Here is a 19,119-nt window from a genome sequence, read left to right as displayed (position 1 = left end):
TGTTGCCAAATAGAAATATAAATCCAATTTTGTTAGTACTTAGCTGCAATTCCCTTGGGTTCGACCTCACCTGTGTGAGTACTACTTGTATGATACGTGCACTTGCGTGTATTAAAATATAGCAACAAGTTTTTGGCGCCGTTGCCGGGGAATTGTTTAGTTAATATTACGTTAATTGGATTAAATTCTAATTTGGTTTTCTTTTCACTTTTTGCTAACTTGTTTGTGTCCAATTCTTCTTATCTCATCTCAGGTACCATTGGTTTATGCGACGTCAAGGACCAGCTGCAAGAGTGCCTGTTGATCATGAAATAGAGAAGACTTGCCGGCAGAACAGAAAAAACAAAAGGTTGGAAAGAGTTGTACAAAGGATTGAGAAAGAGGAAGTTATAGCCAACAACGGTAATAATGGGGGTGTCGTAGAAGACCCAGCTAATGGTCAGAATCCACCTGACCGTAGCCTGAGGGACTATGTGTTGCCAACAATGACAGGGGTCCAGTCTTGTATAAGACCACCCACCGTAGATGCAAAAATTTTTGAGATAAAGCCAGCCATACTTCAGATGGTTCAATCCACAGTCCAGTTTGGGGGACTACCCACTGAAGACCCAAACATGCATCTCTCTAACTTCATGGAGCTCTGTCAGACATTTAAGATGAATGGAGTTAGTGATGATGCTATCAGACTTAGATTGTTCCCATTTTCTCTGAGGGAGCAAGCTAAGAGTTGGTTGGTATCTTTGCCACCTAACTCAATCAATACATGGAATGATCTAGCACTGAAGTTCCTCTCCAAGTTTTTCCCTCCAGCTAAAGCAGCTAAGTTAAGAGGAGAGATCAATAATTTTTCTCAGTTGGATAATGAGTCTCTTTATGAAGCTTGGGAGAGATTCAAAGAATTGATAAGAAAGTGCCCGCATCACGAAATAAAGAAATGGATGCTAGTCCATAATTTTTATAATGGGCTGTGTGGTATTACTCACACACTCATTGATGCAGCAGCTGGTGGTGCGTTTATGAGAAAGAGCGCCAATGAGGCATATGACTTGTTGGAAGAAATGGCCATGAATAATCAGCAGTGGCCAAGTGAAAGAAGCTCTTCAAGGAAAGTGGTCGGTATGTATGAAGTGGATGCAATTTCGAAATTGACCGCTCAAGTTGAGGCCTTGACTAAGCAATTGCAAGGCAATGTAATAACAGCTCCAGTGCAACAGGCCCAGACTCTGTGTGAAATATGTGGGGGCCCTCATGCCTATGAACAGTGTCAGTATGCTGATGTAAACAACATGCCTATGGAGCAAGCTCAGGCTATTGGGAATTTTCCTCGACAGAGCAACAATAACCCTTACTCCAATTCCTTTAATCAAGGGTGGAGGAATCATCCCAACTTTTCTTGGAAGAATGATCAGCAAGGCCAATCTTCAAACCAACAACAGCCATTCCAACAACAGCCACAGGGGTTCTTTCAGCCGAGATTTAGGCAGCAGCAACAACCCCAACCACCCACTCATCATCAGCAACAACAAAATTCTGGTGGAAATTCTAATGCTCAGTCAGATGTGTTAAACCAATTCATGGCTGAAACTCAGTCTTCTATTAGAAATTTGGAAACCCAAATGGGACAATTGGCTACTCTCATGGCTAATCGTGCCCAAGGTAACTTGCCTAGCACCACTGAAGTCAATCCGAAAGAGAATTGCAAGGCAATCACGTTAAGAAGTAGGTAGAATTATGAGGGACCAAGCGAGAAGCAGCCAGTTGAAGAAGTGGGTCAGGATCAACAGGCACAGGCACCAGCACAAGAGGAAAAGAAGCAAAGTGAGAAGAAGGCTACTGAAGGCATACCAACAAAAGAAGCTTCGCCACCAATTAGTATTGAGCATCACATAAAGATTCCCTACCCCCAAAGGCTCCGTAAGAACAACATGGACAAGCAGTTTACTAAATTCCTGGAAGTATTCAAGAAACTGCACATCAACATTCCATTTGCGGAGGCCTTAGAGCAAATGTCGAGCTATGTCAAGTTCATGAAGGACATCTTGTCCAAGAAAAGGAAGATGGAGGACTTTGAAACTGTGGCATTGACGGAAGAGTGTAGTGCTATACTGCAAAAGAAGCTCCCTCCTAAACTGAGAGATCCTGGGAGTTTCACAATACCGTGCACTATTGGGAGAATTGAAGGAATAAATGCTCTTTGTGATTTGGGGGCTAGTATCAACCTGATGCCATTGTCAGTTTTCAAGAGATTGCAACTTGGTGAAGCCAAGCCCACAACTGTAACTTTGCAACTAGCTGATCGTTCGTTGGCACATCCAAGAGGGGTAATTGAAGATGTCCTTGTCAAAGTAGACAAGTTTATTTTTCCTGCCGATTTCATAGTTCTTGACATGGAAGAGGATAGCAATGTTCCCATTATCCTTGGGAGGCCCTTCTTGGCAACAGGCCAAGCACTTATAGATGTTCAGAAGGGTGAGTTGAAGTTGAGAGTGCAAGGGGAAGAAGTTGTATTCAATGTGCTCAAGGCCATGACTTATCCTGAAGCTAGTAACAATTGCTTTTCGGTTGATGTAATGGGTAACTTAGTGGAATAGAGAAAACTGATAAATGATCCTCTTGAGCTGAGTCTGATTGAAGATGAGGTTAGTGATCAAGATGGAAAGGAAGCTATGGAGTACGCAAAATGACATAATTCTTATGGGCCATTGAAGAGGAAATACTTTGAAGAGCTTGGGGCAGTACCAAAAAGGTCATTGCCTTCAGTTGAGAAACCCCCAGAGTTAGAACTGAAGGTACTTCCTAACCATCTGAGGTATGAGTTTTTGGGTGAAAACAAAACACTTCCGGTTATAGTTTTAGCTTCACTTTCTGATGTGGAGACTGAAAAATTGTTGAGAATTTTGAGAGAGCACATGAAGGCCATTGGGTGGACTTTGGCAGACATCAAGGGGATCAGCCCCTCTACTGTTATGCACCGGATTTTAATGGAGGACGGAGTCAAACCAACCATAGATGCCCAAAGAAGACTTAATCCGCCAATGAAGGAAATTGTGAGAAAGGAAGTGGTGAAATGGTTAGATACAGGGGTGGCTTACCCAATTTCTGGCAGTGAGTGGGTGAGTCCGGTTCAGGTAGTACCTAAAAAGGGGGGAATGACGGTAGTGAAGAATGAAAAGAACGTGTTAATTCCAACAAGAACTGTTACTGGTTGGAGAATATGCATTGACTACCGCAAGCTCAACAAGGCAACAAGGAAAGACCATTTTCCCCTTCCATTCATTGATCAGATGTTAGACAGATTGGCAGGAAAGGAGTATTATTGCTTTTTGGATGGTTACTCCGAGTATCATCAAATAGTCATTGCACCAGAGGACCAAGAGAAAACGACATTTACATATCCTTACGGCACATTCGCTTTCCGACGAATGCCATTTGGGCTATGTAACGCACCAGTAACTTTCCAACGGTGTATGATAGCTATTTTTTCTGACTTGGTTGAGAATTGTATAGAAATTTTCATTGATGATTTCTCAGTGTTTGGCTTGTCGTTTGACCATTGTTTGAGGAACTTGGAGCTGGTATTGATTCGATGTGAAGAATTCAATTTGGTGCTTAATTGGGAGAAGTGTCATTTCATGGTTAGAGAGGGGATTGTTTTGGGACACAAGATCTCACAGGAAGGCATTGAGGTAGACAAAGTTAAGGTGTCTACTATTGAGAATTTTCCCCCTCCAGTTTCGATAAAAGGGATTCGTAGTTTTTTGGGTCATGCTGGTTTCTACAGACGGTTTATAAAGGATTTCTCAAAGATCTCCAAGCCATTGTCTAGTTTGCTTGTTAATGGAGTGCCCTTTGAGTTTGGAAAGGAGTGTATGGAGGCTTTTCAAACTCTTAAGGAAAAATTGATTTCGGCACCTATAGTCATTGCACCGAATTGGGAGCTTCCGTTCGAGTTGATGTGTGATGCAAGTGATTATGCTGTCGGGGCCGTGTTAGGTCAACGAGTTGACAAGGTTTTTCGCACCATCTACTATGCTAGTAGGACCTTGAATGATGCTACTACTGAAAAGGAGATGTTGGCCATCGTCTTTGCTTGTGACAAGTTTAGGCCATATTTAATCGGGAATAAGGTTATTGTGTACACAGAACATTCGGCGATCAAATACCTTATGACCAAGAAGGATGCCAAGCCAAGACTAATCCGATGGGTCCTTCTCCTTCAGGAGTTTGAGTTAGAAATCAGAGACAAGAAGGGTACCGAGAACCTAGTAGCAGATCATTTGTCAAGATTGGAGTCAGAAGAGAGTCAGAATATGAAGGAAGTCCAGATAAATGATGAGTTCCCTGATGAGCAGATGTTTGCTTTAAAGGAAAGTTTGATGGTTCCATGGTTTGCTGATTATGTCAACTTTCTAGCTGCAAACATTACACCTCCTGACATGACAAGACAACAATTGAAGAAATTCTTTTCTGAGGTAAAGCACTATTATTGGGAAGAGCCAATCCTCTATAAGCACTGCGCCGATCAGATAATCAGAAGATGTGTGCCTGAAGAGGAGATGTACTCTATCCTGAATCATTGTCATAGTTTGCAGTGTGGAGGTCACTTTGGTGGGACAAGGACTGCTGCAAAGGTTCTACAAAGTGGGTTCTTCTGGCCAACTCTCTTTAAGGATGCTCATGAGTTTGTCAAGGCATGTGATCGTTGTCAGAGGACTGGTAATATTTCAAGAAGGAACGAGATGCCTTTGACTGGTATTTTAGAAGTGGAACTTTGACGGATCAATTATTTATTTAAATTTACTCTCCCATATTTATTTAAATATTGTCAAATTTTAAGTAATGAGTCAAAGAGAATAAATGTAATTTGAAGAGTAAAGATTTCTATTCATTCTTGAGGAACTCTATGTACACCCTAAAATAATTTATATATACAAATCAAAATCCAAACATTCTATACCCCATTTTATAAATTAAAAATATATATTTATTTATAATTACTCCATATATATATTTTCTATATTAGATCTTGATTTGTATACTTTTTCACAAAAAAATATATATATCTCTTCTGTATAAAAAGTGTATGGATAACGAAATTTTTTTGTTTTAATGGTTTTTTATTTTTTTTAACAGAATATTTTTATATTTAACAAAATATTATTATATTTAACGGTAGATTGTAAACATGACTTAAATTTAAATAAAATTAAATAAATTAAAATGAGATATTTTTAAGATATTTTACAATGATAATTATTTAAAAATAGTAAAACTATATATTTTATAACTTAAATAAAATTTAATTAAACTTATACTTAATATTATATCAAACATATAATATATAATATTTTGTTGTCACTGCCAAATTCAAAAACTAGAACAAATATAAAGTTAAACAAAGATAAATTAATTAAAATATAATATTTTTAAGAAATTTTATGATAATTTAAATTATTAAATCATATTTATTTAAAAATAATAAAAGCATACATGTCATTTTTTTTTACCTTAAAAATTTATGTAATGGTTTGTTTTTTATCAAGTGATTAAAACTTTTTTTCTTTATCAAATTCACCAAAGGACATTGTGAGATACATTAAAAATTAAAAATAGTTGATGCATGTGTACTAGTGTCTACTCACTTTTTATATTTTTATTTTAATTCTATTATTAATTTCTTTTTAAATATTATTGTATTTTATATATATGTCATGTAGACATATAAATATACTAGATACAACTAACGTGCAATATGCACGTTTGCTTAATTTTATTTATAGAATTTATTAATTATTTTTATTAAATTTTTATTAATGTCATATAAATTTCAAATAAATATCATATTTTAATTAAATAATTTATTTATTTATGTTTGTTTTAGATTTTAAATTTGGGAGTGACAAAAAGAGATTATATACTATATGTTTAATGTAATATTAAATATTATACATAGATTTTAAATTTAAGTTTCTTGCTATTTTTTAAAAATAAAAAAAAATCAATTTGTTGCTAATTGACAGTAAAATATATTATATATTTAATATGATATTATTCTAATAAGTGAGTTTAAGTTTAATTAAATCTTATTTAATTTATAAAATGTATGATTTTATTATTTTTAAATAATTATCATCGTAAAATATCTCAAAAATATCTTATTTTAATTTGTTTAATTATTTATTATTTTTAAATAATTATCATTGTAAAATATCTAAAAAATATTCTATTTTAATTTGTTTAATTGTTTATTATTTGTAAATAATTATTATTGTAAAATATCTCAAAAATATCTTATTTTAATTTTTTAATTATTTATTTTATTTTATTTAAGTTTAAGTGTTTACAAACTACCGTTAAATATAAGAATATTCTGTTAAATATAAAAATATCTCGTTAAAGTTAACATTAAAAAAATAAAAAACTGTTAAAACCAAGAATTTCCGTTATCTACACACTTATTATATAGAAGAGATATATATATATATGTACTAGGTACAAGCAACGTGCATTATGCACGTTTGCTTAATTTTATTTATAGAATTTATTAATTATTTATATTAAATTTATATTAATGTCATATAAATTTTGAAATAAATATCATATTTTAATTAAATAATTTATTTATTTTTGTTTAAGTTTATGTTTATTCTAGTTTTTGAATTTGGGAATGACAATAAGAGATTATATATTATATATTTAATGTAATATTAAATATTATACATGGATTTTAAATTTAAGTTTCTTGCTAGTTTTTTTTTTAAAAAAAATTGTTGCTAATTTACAGTAGATTATATTATATGTTTAATATGATATTATTCTAATAAGTGAGTTTAAGTTTAATTAAATTTTATTTAAGTTATAAAACGTATGATTTTATTATTTTTAAATAATTATCATTCTAAAATATCTCAAAAATATCATATTTTAATTTGTTTAATTATTTATTATTTTAAAATAATTAACATTGTAAAATATATGAAAAATATCCTATTTTAATTTGTTTAATTATTTATTATTTTTAAATAATTATCATTGTAAAATATCTCAAAAATATCATATTTCAATTTTTTTAATTATTTATTTTATTTTATTTAATTTTAAGTGTTACAAACTACCGTTAAATATAAGAATATTCTGTTAAATGTAAGAAGATTCTCTTAAAATTAACATTAAAAAAATAAAAAACCGTTAAAACCAAGAATTTCCGTTATTTACACACTTATTATATAAAAGAGATATATGTCAACGTCGTATTTAGATGTCATATATGTAGAGGCTATTGATATAAATATTTATATATACTATAAAACTATAATTCATTCTATCATATATATATATATAATTGTAGAGTCCAAGAACTTTACTTAGCTAGTTAGATAATAGTAGTAATAGTAATAGGAAGTAGTAGTTGTAGTACGTTTATGATTGTGGATTTTGGTTCAAGCCGGGACTTAGTTGGAAACTCCTAGCAATAGTTATGGATTTTATATGTTTAACCTATAGTTTAAGAATATTAATTATAACATAAGGTTTGATTAATATTGCTGGTTATAAATATGATAATTATTATAACCTAAGATTTAGATAGAGCTAATAAGAATATGACACTTGTCATGAGCATGGTTATTCCTAAGGTTTAGTTAGAGCCAATAGGAATATGACACTTGTCATGAGCATGGTTATTCCTAAGGTTTAGTTAGAGCCAATAGGAATATGACACTTGTCATATGTATGATTATTAAGGAATTATTATTTTAATGATAAAATAAGGGAAATATAAGACTTAGTCTTCACCAGAATTTGTTAGGAGCATGACATTTGTCACAATTTTATTTATTTGAGATTTAGATAATTAAATAGATTTTTCGTAACTTTAGGGTACTATAACTTCCGTCCTATTTTTTATTGATATATATTATGAAAATTGAAAAATAGTATTTCTAGAAAGTTGTAGATAATTGAATTAGCTTTCTAACGGTATAAAGATAGTCTAAATCGGAGTCCTACAGCTCCATATATGTTGATTTTACTGCAGATGAGTTTAGAGTTACAAGATTTAGGGGGTTAGAAGTTAGGATTCTATTTGTTTTTATTAATTTTGTTTTTAAAAATCAAGTTTTGACTCCTTAAACCTCTCTCTGAACAATTTGACCAAGTCCTAAGCCTTTGGCCGAAGGATATTCAAATATTTTCAATTAAATTTATTATTTTTATTCAAAGCCAAAAAGAAGATTTTTATTCCTAGAATTCTATAAATAAGACCTAGCACCAAGCATTTTCATTCATTCTTCAAGCATTAATCAGAGCCTTCTAAGTGCTAGTGAGACTATAGAGTGATAAACACTTGGGTTGGGGTTATAAGCTTAATAAACACTTGGGAAGTAAGGTTATAGTGTGTTTCAGTTTCGATGTATAGTTCGGTCATAGAAGCATTCAAGGTATTCCTTATTCTAGTTCCTTTCTGTATTTTTCTTATAGTTTTTCTACTCAAATCCTATCTCGTATTCTCTATTCTTGGTTAGGCGTCTAAGATCTTGAACGTAAGATTCTTATTGGTAAATATCTTTTCGATGGTGTAGTTCATTCTTTTCATCCATTTTCTTTAGTATACTCGCCTCTCTATTATGGTTTATGGTTTTTAGGAGTGTTCCAAAATCCCGACTTTGTTCTCATCATCCCGGTTTTTGGTAAGGAAAATAGGCTAGATCTTGTATGTTTGTATGATATGTTATGCTTTTATGTTATGTTATGTTTAATATGTTATGATAAGTTTATGTTTTAATATGTTATGTTATGATTTACCCTACCTCAAATATTAGACAGGGGACATAAATGGGTTATCATACACTACATGTGATCTAACCTACTTCAAATATTAGACAGGGGACGTAGATGGTTTATCACATGTCATAATGGTCATTAATAGTATAGTCTTATATGATGTACGTCTTTATAGATATATGTTATATGTTTATAGCTTATAGTTATGTGTATGATTATGTTTCATGCTTGTAGTAGATTTTCCTTGCTAGACATTAGGCTCATTCTTTTATGTTTATATGCGCAGGAAAATAGTTATGGCGGCGGAAAGATTCTTGGCAGCTTGGGGATGTGTATTGAGGCAGGATGGAATCGGTGGATTGCGCGTTTGATTCGAGGATGAAGTTTTTAAGTCTTTTAGTTATGATTTCTATGTATTATTTTTTTTCCGCACTTAATTTTGTAACCAATTTATTTAAGTTATGTTTTGTTTTCAAAACAATGAGATCCTATATCCTAAATAAATTTTTATGTATTTAACATTTACTTTACAGTTTTTAAATAAAGTTGTGGTTATTTCATATGTACATTTTCTTAAGATTAGTATAGTAGTCATTAATGGTCCAAAGTCTAAAATAGTTGGGTCGTTACACAGTGAATTGATTTTTATTAAAATTATAGACAATTATTACAACTTTAAAACTAAACAAACGTCCATTGAACATTGTTTCTGTTTTGTATAGATAGATAATTGTGTATCACGTTTATTTAAATTTAGGAATTAAAGTTTTTTAAATGATTAATTTGAATTTTTCTTAATTAAATAAAAAAATCATAATATTTAATACAATCCCAAATATAAATTTATGAAAAAAAATTAATTAAAAAGTACAATAAATTTACTTTTATATAATATGGTTTTGTCAATTAGAATTTTATTGCTATGTGGTTATAAAAATCAATATAATTTTAAAAGATTAAAAAGACTAGGAGAATAAAAATTAGAGTTTCTATTTGATTATTTAGGAGTGCTCTAAGCTTAAAATTTTATGAATAGAATAAAAAGTATAAAATGGATGTCCTTATGATATGGGAAGTGAATATACCTGCCCTATTGTTAATAAACCCAGCCAGGCCCAGCTCTCACTCTCACCCTTAAATTTTCTCTCACGTTTGTTGTACACAACTCTCTTGTTTCCTGTTTTTTTTTTACTCTCTTGAGTTTTACACCTCTTCAACACCAAGATTCAGGAGTTTATCCATTAAAAACTTTTTCTTGAATTGGTTCGAGTATATTGGAGTTGGGATTAGGACAGTCAGAGAGGCAACCAGTAGATGGGGTGCAAACAATCCAATTGGACTGCCTTATCCACTATTGGTAATCGTACATGATGGGTGTCGTTTCTACCTAGCAATTCTTAATTATATCATAAATTACTGTTTTCTTTTAATTAAAACTGTTTTTACTAATTAAACTATTAAGAAATTAGTTTTTATCAACCTGGAATTTTTAATGTTCAACCACAACTCAATAATTCAAGCATGGATCCAAGTAACTCTTGTGATTTTTTTTATCTAACTGGGTTCTTGGCCTAACCTTACAATATTTGAGTAAATAATTAAAAATATGGAAGAGTGAAACTAGACCCAAGCATATAAAAAATTGTGAATGGAATAATTTACCATTTCATCCTTGCAAAGATTTGTAGAAACCTTCCAAAGCATTGTAATATTTTCTGCACTCTTAGGAGCCAAATACTTAAAAGCAATCAAACATAGTCAAAACAAATTTGACTTATCACACTCTAGAGACAAGGTGGCATACAAATCTGGGGCGATATTGCTACTTTACCAGCATTATACTATATTCCTCAAACAACTTAATTGAGACATTTTTCTCTACACGTTCAGATCATATAAATACATATAACAACAAGAAGGAATAACCAATGTATAGACGGCTAAGAATTTGAGATGAAATCAGAGGAGTTCCCTGGCTAACCTCACTGGTTTTTCCACTAAGAATGCCACTTCACCATTTGGCGTAGGCAGCAGCTGATGATCTGGCTGCTCATCACTGTCAGCCGTCCCAGTTGATGGAAGAGATACTGATTCATCATTATCATCATCTGCATTTGCATCATTGCATGATATTGTTATTTACAGATTAAAAAGTTTGCGAGCAAGTAAAAACAGGTGTAAAAGGCTACATTTTCAACAGAGAATGGAACCAACTAATGATTCTGCATTTTCTAAAGTGTTTGATATACTCATTAAATCGATCACTTAGACTACTGTCCTTAAAACCGAGTGGAGAAGCTGGATAAGATATACAAACAATTTACTTAAAGGCCCAAAAAACACGGACCTTCCCAAATGTGAGTTTGTCAATGATTTTGGAAGCAAGGTTTGTATTCATATCAGTCCCAAAATGATTTGAACTTTCAACAAGTCTCGAAGGGGACAATTCAAAGTCTTAAGAAGTGATAGATTACAGATCTTATGTTTAGAAAAATGTTTCAATACAATAGCAGCATGACATTAGTTTTTCACTATATTTGATCATTTCCCACTACCCTTTAGGGGTAAATTATTAAGTAATAACTATTTTTTGGGCTTACAATAACTTGCTAAACCTTTCTTACAAGATATATTCAGATTCTGTTCGAGATATATTTCCTGTATCATAGAAGCAGTGAAAAGGCTATTTTAGACTCTTTGTTTCTCTTTCAAAGAAGTTGATGAATAGGAAGTACGATATTCATGAACAATAATCCTCACAAACATGATTGTCAATGCAAGCTCACCTGAATAAGTTGGATGATCAGGAAGATGTCTTACTGCAGTAATCTGAATGCTTTCTGGCAGAAGACAATTACAAAAAGAACCTGAAAAGTCAACCATCTTTTAATCAGATAATTTAAAATCTAAAACATATTTGCTGGGAATGATCTAGCAATCATGTGGTCTTCACCCTCACAAATTCACTTAAATGTATCCTAATGTACATCTGCATCTGCCATATGAAAAGGTAATACGTGCATTTTAAGCATGTAGCCCTTTCTTGCCAACAAATAACAGGGAAATACAGCACTGGTTAATATACACCACAGAGGCAAGCATATATGGAGCCTGCTCAATCACAAATTTACCGACTAAAATTAATTTTTAACTAAACAACAAATCTTTGCCAGTTATGACTTCTGGCTTTCAGAAGTGACTATGAGCACAAGAATGCTTATAACTAAACAAAACATTAGAGTAGATGATCATCTTTCTTACCTACTCGAGCAAGCCGATTGACCCATCCAGGAATAGGCTTTCCAGTAAGCTGCATGCAAACTTCACTAGTAAAATGATTGCAATTCTTGGCAATTAAATGATAAGTGTCCCCATGGTATTCTCCTGAAAGGTGCTCCATAAATGATCGAAATTCTGAAGGAGACATATCAATGCTGCCCAACAACACTGAACGTCTAAAAATAAATCCAGGGCAACTTCTGGGTTCAACCTCAAATACCCCACTAGAAGGGTACTCATGGGCTCCAAAGCCGTACTCCATACCATGCGCTGTTTGTCCAAAGATATTATAGTTGTATTAGGTTTGCCAACAAGTTACTAAATGAAAGGAAGCCGTGAAGACACTATCCAGACATCCAAGCATAAAATGAACAAATGGAGGAACTCAGAATTTCAGTATAATAAGTGCATGTTAGGTCAATACAGGACTAATTTGGGAGTAGATGAGCTGCAAACTTATGAATTGTAATTAACTACTTTCTAAACAGATTAAGACTAGTTGAGGCTTCATTCCTGACAAATTGTCAAGAAGAAACAATTTAATACTACCGAGGCATGTAATACATATGAAAGCTTTTCCTAAATCATATAAAAAAGAAGCAACACTTAATGATCTAAACTAAAATCAGAGACTCATGGATCTATCTGGTTACAAGTTTTAAAGTTATTGTATTCGATATATTCCCCACCTTTGTTCTAAAGTCTTTGACCGCTCAAACTTTTAGCTTTATGCTTGTGAACTAATCCATGTCCTGCAGAAAACCCTAATGAGGAACAGGAGATCAAACATAAGTTTATTTCCCGATGTTTTAACATTTTACTCCAGAAACACCTACACAATTGGAGGTACTTTGTATATCCCCACCTATAAGAATGCCCATCAAAGTTTCCACTATAAAACAAACTCTAAAATGAATTCATCACCTATCCTTTTTTTTTCTCCTTACAATAAATGCACAGTAGAATTATCCATACTCAAATCTCCATAATATATTCAACCCTGATTGAAGTACAAGTGTCAACTGAAGAAAAGTCATTGACATGTATTGGTTTGTACGATTATTGGGTCTAACATCCACAAAGCTTACTGAGTCACTGACTTCCATAGCAAAGAAGGTCACGCGGGAGTTTACTAGACAAAAGAAATTAATGACTCACCAAGTTCAAGCCATATGGAAACACCTGAATCAATGCGTTGGATTTCAAATGTGAAAACTTTAAAAACTCAAACCTAAAACTACAGAGGCTAGAACCACTAAACACCAAAACCTATTAACTCACAGAAAATAAACCCATAGTTCAACTTCGTCCAATTACTAAAACCAAAGAAAACATAGCATACGCTATATACAACCCAAGCCCACACATACATGCCCCAAGATAAGAACATCAATTCAAATCTACAGCCATCATCTTATCAACTATTAATGATCTAAAAATACAATCAGTTATTATAATTTCTTAGATCTTGACAGCAATATAAGAAAGACAATCAAGAAATTTGTCTGATACTGACATAGACATGTAATAGAACTCTCACGTAAAGTTTATACACAGTTTTACCAAAACAACTAGTATACGATCTCTGGTTAGACATCTCAAGCACGCTTAAGCTTTCAATATAGTTAATATCAGTCGTAATAAGCAATTTACCATTTTACTAATAATATAAATTGAAAAACGAAAACAAAATAAAAAAGTCACATTGAGATGAGAACTTGCATACCTTCGATGCCCGAATGGTAGATCCCGAGCCCAAACCAGTAAAGGTAGTTATTTACAGGCGTTAGATCATATATATTGAGGTACAACAAAGCTCGATTAGCTTTACCGTTGGTCGAGCTCGAACCTGAGCTCGAAGAAAATAACCGCATTGTATCAAATCCCCACCCTCAACCCCAACTCCGGTCCCGAAAATCACAACCTCATCATCTTCCCAAGCTCAAGCTAAGACAATCCAATCTGAATCCAAACCAAACCCCAAGAAGAATCCGAAAAGCGAACAATTCAGAATAAAAAAAAGCTATCCCCCAATCAAAACAAAACCCAAAACCCTAGCTCAAATCTGTTGGGTTGCCAAAAAAAGACCAGACATAACTATGAAAAATGGAAATGGGAAAGTGACTGTATTCTTCGTTAAAAAAAAATGGAAGCTTTATTGGGTTCGTTAATGGAATATTCAGTTAAGAAAAAATCATCAAAATTGACGAGAATTATGGATTTGGGGGAGAGGAGTGGGGATGACGGCAATCAAGGCTTCTTCTGCTCTTTTTTCTTTTTCAATCAAAAGCAATTCAACTTTTCATTTTCTTTTTTTTGGATGAAAATTATTTTAAGTTCTGATTTAAAAATGACTGCTTTGGAGATTATGATGATGTCCTGTCTTCGGTCATTTTCCTCTATTACTCTTTTGACCACTATGTCTTATCTTTTATTGTTGTTTTAATTACATTTCAATAAATAGATCAAAAATATTGGCAAATTATTTGATTTTATTATTATACTTCTAAATTCTAATCATGTATGGATTGGAGGATCCGCCCCAACTTTATTATAAATGCTGCTTAAAATATTGGCAAATTATTAGATTTTCGCCCATTAAGGTGTTGAAGGCTATTATTGGGATTTGTTTGGTCTTAATCTAAATCCCCAAGACAGATTTTCATGTTTTCATGGAATATTAAACAGTTCTCTTTATTTGTCTTGTCTTTTTTGTGTTACTAATTAAAATAATTAATATTTCATTTCAAATATTAAGGGTTAATCTTAATTTGTCTTAAGGATTTCTAGCTACGTACTAAATATTACTTGTGCTTTTAAAAGTTTATAGCATTCTTTGTGATCGTCAAATGGAGATAACATTTGACTTCGTTCTAATTAACTTACTGATATGATTTTAATGAAATTTCTAAAATACTCTCATTTACATTATATTAATTATTATTATTTAAAAATTTTAAAAAAGACTCAAAACTAAAATTTTAAATTTAAATACTATATCATTCTATAAAAAAAATGCATAATATCATTACTTATAATTCAACTAAAAAGTATTTTAGGAATTTCATAAAAATCTGTTTTGACAGTAATGCTCAAATTGACAATCATAGATTTATTGTGGAATTTTTTAAACATTAGGTTATATCTAATATTTAATTAAAACTCAATGTATAAAATGATGTAAAAACCAATATTAATTATATATAATAAATTAGTAGTATTTTCAATAAATTATTATGATTTCTTTATTAGTTAGACATAGACATAATGAAAACTTTAAAAGAGAGTAAATAGAGACATAGATTTTAACTTATATATTTACTTATTATAATGTAGTGGCCAAAATTCTTACTAATTGAAGAAGTTTATGTCGTCTCTCGTATTCTTGTTTCAATATGCTCTTGTTCGTGGTCCATGGATTGCACATGATCCAATTCTCGCAAGTGAAGTGATGTATGATTTTAAGAAGGGAGTTGGTTAAGACAGACTATGTGGGTATCAAGGCTTATATGTCTAAAGCATATAGCATATGACAGGGGACCCCTAAAAGATACAACCTTAGCTAGAGATATTCAACAAAGGAATCCTCTCTCACCACATATTCTCATTTTGTGTAGTGAAGTCCTATCCAAACTCATTTTGAGACAGGAAGTTGCAAGTAGGGTGTGTTTGCAGTGTGGGAAATGTAGTTTATTAGACTGCACTACACATGCGGGTTTGAGTAATTTTCTAAATCATACTCGCACTACATAAACATCAAAACCACACAAATCATCTTACAAAAATGTGGTGCAGCGTGGACGATTTATATTTATTACCAAATAATTTAATAATTAAATATTATAATATAAATTATGTTATATATAGATCCTTCACCATTTCTTTTCCTATTTTTTATTAGAATTATTGTTTATTGTTTATCTTAATATCTTCTTTCACAATTATATATATATATATATATATATATGTGTGATTTTATTTTCGGAAGAGCATTCCTCAATCATATATATGCCTAAATGTATCCCTTCTTTTTCTTGGTTTGTCACTAACTAATAAACAAAAATATTAAATTTCAAGCCAATTGGAAATAATTCAGTAGTATTTTATTTTAAAGTAAATGTGGGTTAAAATACTTAATATTGTATAAATATTGCACTTGTATACCTAATTTTTTTGTGGTGAATATACTCAATGTTTTCAAAATATTGTACTTTTATGTCAAATCTTGTGTGTGTGTGTTAATTATCCTTAATGTTTTCAGAATGTTGCACTTTTATACCTAATATTTTTCTTTTTTTGTAGTAAATATACATAATGTCTTAATACAGAGGTGATCTATCTTTACCATGTATAAAAAGATTAGATATAAAAGTGCAATATTTTGAAAATATAGGATATATATACTGCCAAAAAAAATTGAGTATAAAAGTACAATATTTTGAAAATATTTGATATTTTAGCCGCTATTTAGTTTTATTTTAAAATACTATGTGATATTACAAAATTGGCAATGTTTTCTTTTTTATCCTCACCTATTTTCTTTTTACAAACAGACAAGTGTGCATTTGTACGTCACTCACTCAACGCCATGGAAATAACAGCTTAACAATAATATTATATGATAAAAGTAAAAAGTATATAAAAAAAATGGTATTTTTTTAACAGTGTAGTGCAGTTTGAACTACATTTATGAAATTCCAAACCGCACCACATCGTATGGTTTGAAAAATTTAATCTGCAATCGCACCGCGAAGAATTCTAAACCGCATATTGTTGTGGAAAATATGTATGGAAGGGCACGTAATTGTAAACAAGTAATAGAGTGACAAATAGTGTATCGTTCCCACGATGATTATTTATTAATTACCAACTTTCTTAGTTTGAATTCTATTTAATTAAAAAATATTTGATTTAGAAAATTAAATTAAAGCAACTAAAGAAATAAACAAACAAAAATAATTAAGGAAAAAGTTATATGATTAAAATCCTAGAGTTTCTAACTTCATCATAACGATCCTCTTTAATGTATCAAGTCTTGTTTTACAACTTCTTCTTCACATGTTAATACTGGTTTTCTAATGCATTTTCTATTCTTTCTCAAGGTATAGAAAGTCAACCTAATAAGTGAATAACATCCATGTGACAATTTCATCATATTAGGAGTCATTAAGTACAAAAACTTCCCACTTCACAAATATTCTTATCTTATAAGAATCTATGATTCCTAATTATAGCATATTTAATTCTCATTTCTTAGATCTTGAATCAAAATTATAAATCTTTTAAATAGTGATCAGACAATCACAAGCTTTAAACACAAATTAGAGAATTCGAACATAAATACGAAGAAGAAAATATAAAACTAAGATAAATAACATTAAAGATTCATGTTTGACTACATCATAACCCTGGAATAAGAATTTAGTTCATAATCATAAAAGAAACCATAAACAATATATTATAACCCAGAGAAAAGAATAGAAAAAGTACTCTAAAATAATCTAAAGCATTCTTTTTACAGTAATAAGGTTGTGAAAAGAATTTTCTAGATGTTTTCACTTGTCATTTGACGATGCTCCAAAATATATTCATTTGAATTTCAAATCTCGTACAATGTGTCATTTTGTAACTCAAATATCACTCGGTAAACATCCAAATTTGACTTTGCTTATTAGACATGATTTTGTAGGAGATTGAATAATCTTTCCAACGTTACCAAGAACACTTGTAAGTCATATATATTCAAAGTACCGAAATAGTCTCAGATTCAAAATATAGAAGATTTTTTTCCAACAAAGTAAGTTTGAATTCTCCTTAATCTTCTTCAATCAATTCAAATAAATATCTTCCATTTTTTCCTCTTGATTGAAGATAATATTTTAAATAAATTTGAAATATTTATCAAATATATGTGTAACATATAACAATCTTAAAAATATAACAACCACACATAAAAAGAACTAAATATATATATAAACTTAAAAAAAACTAAGCCTAAAAAGTAACATAAATCTATTCTATCACATATTTTGGTGTGGTGTGGTGTGGTGTGGACGGTTTCATGAATACCCCTAGTTGTTGAGGTTTTTTTATAGTACACTCGGTTGGAAGTAATGAAAGTAGAATATTAAGAATAAAAATGTGAATATGAATAGGAATGAAATATAATATAATAAAATTTAATATGAATAAAAAAATTATTAAAAAAATCATTGCGCATTGGAATGTTCCATTTGTTTTTGGTGGACAGAACAGTCACTCCAAATTTTAATTTTTAACCAAATATTAAAAATAAATGAAAATATATTTATTCTATTTTTATTTCCTCCAACCAAACAAGACCTTAACTCGTAACTATCTAAGAATTTTGCACCTCGTGTATGCCAATGATACCATGATCTTTTGTGAGGCCTAACCTGATCAGATTATGGTGTTTATGAATTGTCTGCACAAAACGAATACTGCTCTAATATAATCAACAAATTAATATAAGGTCACCAATCACATTTTTGTTTGATAACTCTTAAATTATTATTAATTTGATACAACAAAGACTTCAATTTAATTTTATTACAGGGTCTGAAGTGTTTCTTTGAAACTGTTTATTCTTTTCAAGGATATTAAGCAGAATTTCAAATTCCTTTTGGTCAATGTATTATTAAGATAGAAGTTTAATGGAACAAGCTCCTTTCTCGAGCGAAGGACATCCTTATTTCTTATGCTATTTATTATATGATCTATAACATGCCCACCTATTTGATTCCTACCTCTAGGTATGATCCTCTTGACAAGGCCATTGGGAAGTTTTTTAATGGATTGTAGTTTGGAGAAAACAATATTTCTAGCTTTTACACCTTGGGACTCTTTTGCAAGCCCGAGAGTTATAGTGGGATTGGGTTTCAGGAAATTTAGAGACTTTAATTTTTTTGTGAAGATTTTTTTTTTTTTTTCAGAGAGAGAGATTTTAAAACTACATGGTAGTGGATTGCTAGCAATATGGAAAAATAGACTATGATAGGCCCCCAAACCTAATAGTAGGAGAAACAGGTAGGGTTATCT

The 19,119-nt window shown here is 31.3% G+C and overlaps 1 protein-coding gene and 1 non-coding gene across 2 annotated transcripts; both read right to left on the bottom strand.

Moving 5' to 3' along the window:
• Positions 1 to 821: 821 nt before the first annotated feature.
• Positions 822 to 928, bottom strand: LOC133780951 (small nucleolar RNA R71). The gene has a single exon (XR_009869755.1). It is a non-coding gene; the product is annotated as a small nucleolar RNA R71 (small nucleolar RNA).
• Positions 929 to 10,414: 9,486 nt separating this feature from the next.
• LOC133778108 (deSI-like protein At4g17486) lies at positions 10,415 to 14,405 on the bottom strand. The gene is made up of 4 exons (XM_062217933.1): positions 13,787 to 14,405; positions 12,043 to 12,330; positions 11,568 to 11,648; positions 10,415 to 10,889 (listed from the first exon to the last, which is right to left on the bottom strand). The coding sequence occupies exons 1-4, from the start codon at positions 13,932 to 13,934 to the stop codon at positions 10,741 to 10,743; spliced, it is 666 nt and encodes a 221-aa protein (XP_062073917.1). The 5' UTR covers positions 13,935 to 14,405; the 3' UTR covers positions 10,415 to 10,740.
• Positions 14,406 to 19,119: the final 4,714 nt, after the last annotated feature.

Source organism: Humulus lupulus, chromosome 5 (assembly GCF_963169125.1).
Source record: "Humulus lupulus chromosome 5, drHumLupu1.1, whole genome shotgun sequence".
Lineage (NCBI taxonomy): Eukaryota > Viridiplantae > Streptophyta > Magnoliopsida > Rosales > Cannabaceae > Humulus > Humulus lupulus.
The sequence above is the reverse complement of the archived record's forward strand: the minus strand, read 5'-3'. Positions and strand labels throughout refer to the sequence as shown.

Bases quoted from the DNA above. Each gene is read 5' to 3' on its own strand.
- LOC133778108 (XM_062217933.1), bottom strand. From the start codon at position 13,934: ATGCGGTTATTTTCTTCGAGCTCAGGTTCGAGCTCGACCAACGGTAAA. The intron at 12,331-13,786 runs GTATGCAAGTTC...TTGGACAAACAG, and splicing joins CTACCATTCGGGCATCGAAG to CGCATGGTATGGAGTACGGC. The intron at 10,890-11,567 runs GTGAGCTTGCAT...ATGCAAATGCAG, and splicing joins TGATCATCCAACTTATTCAG to ATGATGATAATGATGAATCA.